The 2,332-nt window shown below is 34.0% G+C and overlaps 1 protein-coding gene across 1 annotated transcript; it reads left to right on the forward strand.

The window, feature by feature from the left end:
• Window positions 1-506: 506 nt before the first annotated feature.
• On the forward strand, window positions 507-1,476 carry LOC101889580 (uncharacterized). The gene is made up of 4 exons (XM_005181832.2): window positions 507-587; window positions 657-813; window positions 876-1,217; window positions 1,275-1,476. The coding sequence occupies exons 2-4, from the start codon at window positions 766-768 to the stop codon at window positions 1,431-1,433; spliced, it is 549 nt and encodes a 182-aa protein (XP_005181889.1). The 5' UTR covers window positions 507-587; window positions 657-765; the 3' UTR covers window positions 1,434-1,476.
• Window positions 1,477-2,332: the final 856 nt, after the last annotated feature.

The raw sequence follows: 2,332 nt of genomic DNA on the forward strand, positions 1-2,332 counted from the left end.
GATATGGTACTAGACTCAAAATTTATTCACATTTAAATGCTGAAGTGCTCTAACGATAGCCACTTTTGGTTTTCCAGCCAAATATAAAGAAATATCACTATCACGCTTGAATTCCATCACGAATAACTTATTTTCTGGAAAATTCTCACCAAAATGCTTTTGTACGCTTGTCAACAATATAATGAGCTGTCACTGAAATAATTTTAACAGCTGTCGGACTAGTGGGTGAAAAATGACAGCAGTCTGAAGTTGGTTGCAGTTTTTTCATCTCACTTTGTAGATTTACAGATATTAGCTCTATTATCTTTTAATTTATGACTCTAGCCTGCATGAGGCAATGAAGAACATGAAGCCTATAGCTGCTATTCCGATCAAACATATGAAGAACATAAAAAACTGAAATTGTCAAGTGAGACTACTATATGACCATTTATGCATTGTAATAAATTAATGTTGGGCGCCATTTTGAATTCTCAAATTGAAAGTCTAATTGATATTATCCCTTACTGACAGCATGTCATTATTTCAATATATAATTTCCCAAACAGGTTAAATGTGTCATTATTCGATTGAGTCATTTTTAAAAGGTTTGGTTAATTGTTTATTTTTTACAATTAAACTTTTTAACTTCATTAATTACGAGAGCTGTCCAATAGGCAATAATAATTTTACGGATCAGTAATAAATTCAAAAATGCGTGTGATCATAGCGATATTAACGAGGTGGTAAACAGGGTTTTGTGATTAATAAGTCGAAGCATTCAACATGTTTGGGAACCATCCAAAAACGGTGCTGATTCTGTTTTTCATTCAGGTAAGTCATACTTTCAGTTCTGTTTTTCGTAAATTAATAAGTTCCAATAAATCTAATTCTAGGTTATGAAATCTTCCAATTTTCTATTGGAAATTAACAATTTCACCTGTCACAAATATACGCCGAGAATTACCTACGTCGAATGTGAATACTTCAAGTTTGCCACAAATCATTATGGCCTGAGTGGTCGCATTAAGTTCGACAGTAATTTGGATCGCAGCTTTAAAACGCACGTCACGGTGAATGTTATGCCGAAGAACTCTCGACAAAATATGCACATTGTCGATTTGACGTTCAATGTTTGTGTGTTTCTCAAACAAATGTTGAGCAATCAGTTTCTGCGACAATACGCCTTGGAGTTTAAGCGAATCAGTAATATACCCAGTTCCTGTCCATTTAAGAAGGTAACATTTTATTTGTGAAAAATGGTATTTTATTTGAGGTTTTTAATTTTTTTCCAGGACGTGGTATATGAAGCGAAAAATTTCACCTTAACAACTGAAAGTATTCCGTCGTATTTGCCATACATGAATTTCGAATTTAAAATGGAGTTTTATGATAAGAATCACATCATAGGTATGTTTCAGGTCTATGGCGGTACCGATGGTGAAAAGAAATAATTGTATATTATATAAAATAATGAAATAAAAAATATATTGTGAACGGATGCTTGTTTGAAAAAAATATATCTTGTTGCGGCCATTCCCCAACTTTGCTTAGGCAGACCTAATCCTTGGTGAAACCTTCTGCAATCAACGAATTCCCTTTGAAATAATTTGTCAACGGAATGACAAATCTATCCATATTAAACAAGTAAAAAACAGTTATGATCGGCCAGGCCGAACTTTTAATACCCTCCACCATTTCGAAGGAACTTGAAAAATTTCAAAAAATTCCGAAAACTACAACTGAACAACCTAAGTATAAAATAGGCAAATATATGGGGGTTATACGAAGACGTGGACCATTACGAACTTCAAATACTAAATTCGAAATAATTCAGGTACATAATGTCGCTAAAATCATCAACATACCGAATATCGGGAGGTACCGTTATATGGGGGCTATACGAAGACGTTGGCCTGCATACGAAATTTTTTACCATAGGTTGTAGTACCCACTAGGATCTTCCAGTACGAAATTTTAAACGATTCCGGTGAATAAAGTTTCTGAAATCTTCAAAATACCGAATATCGGGAGGTACCGTTAAGACACTTTTCTGTCTTAGGCTGTAGTATCCCTTTGGAACTTCCAATGCCAAATTTAAACATAAAAAATAAACATGTCTGCGAAAATTTAAACTTCTATCTCGATTCGTTCGAAAGATAGCGTGATTACAGCATACAGACAGACGGACATCACTAAATCGACATAGAATTTTACGCTGATCAAGAATATATATACTTTGTTGGGCTTTACATGAGTATTTCGAGGAGTTACAAACGGAATGACAAAGTTAATTTACCCTCCATAGTATTGTGGAGGGTATAAAAAGAGTAATGTAATTCACTGACTGATT

The sequence above is a fragment of the Musca domestica genome, unplaced genomic scaffold (genome assembly GCF_030504385.1).
Source record: "Musca domestica strain aabys unplaced genomic scaffold, Musca_domestica.polishedcontigs.V.1.1 2, whole genome shotgun sequence".
NCBI lineage: Eukaryota > Metazoa > Arthropoda > Insecta > Diptera > Muscidae > Musca > Musca domestica.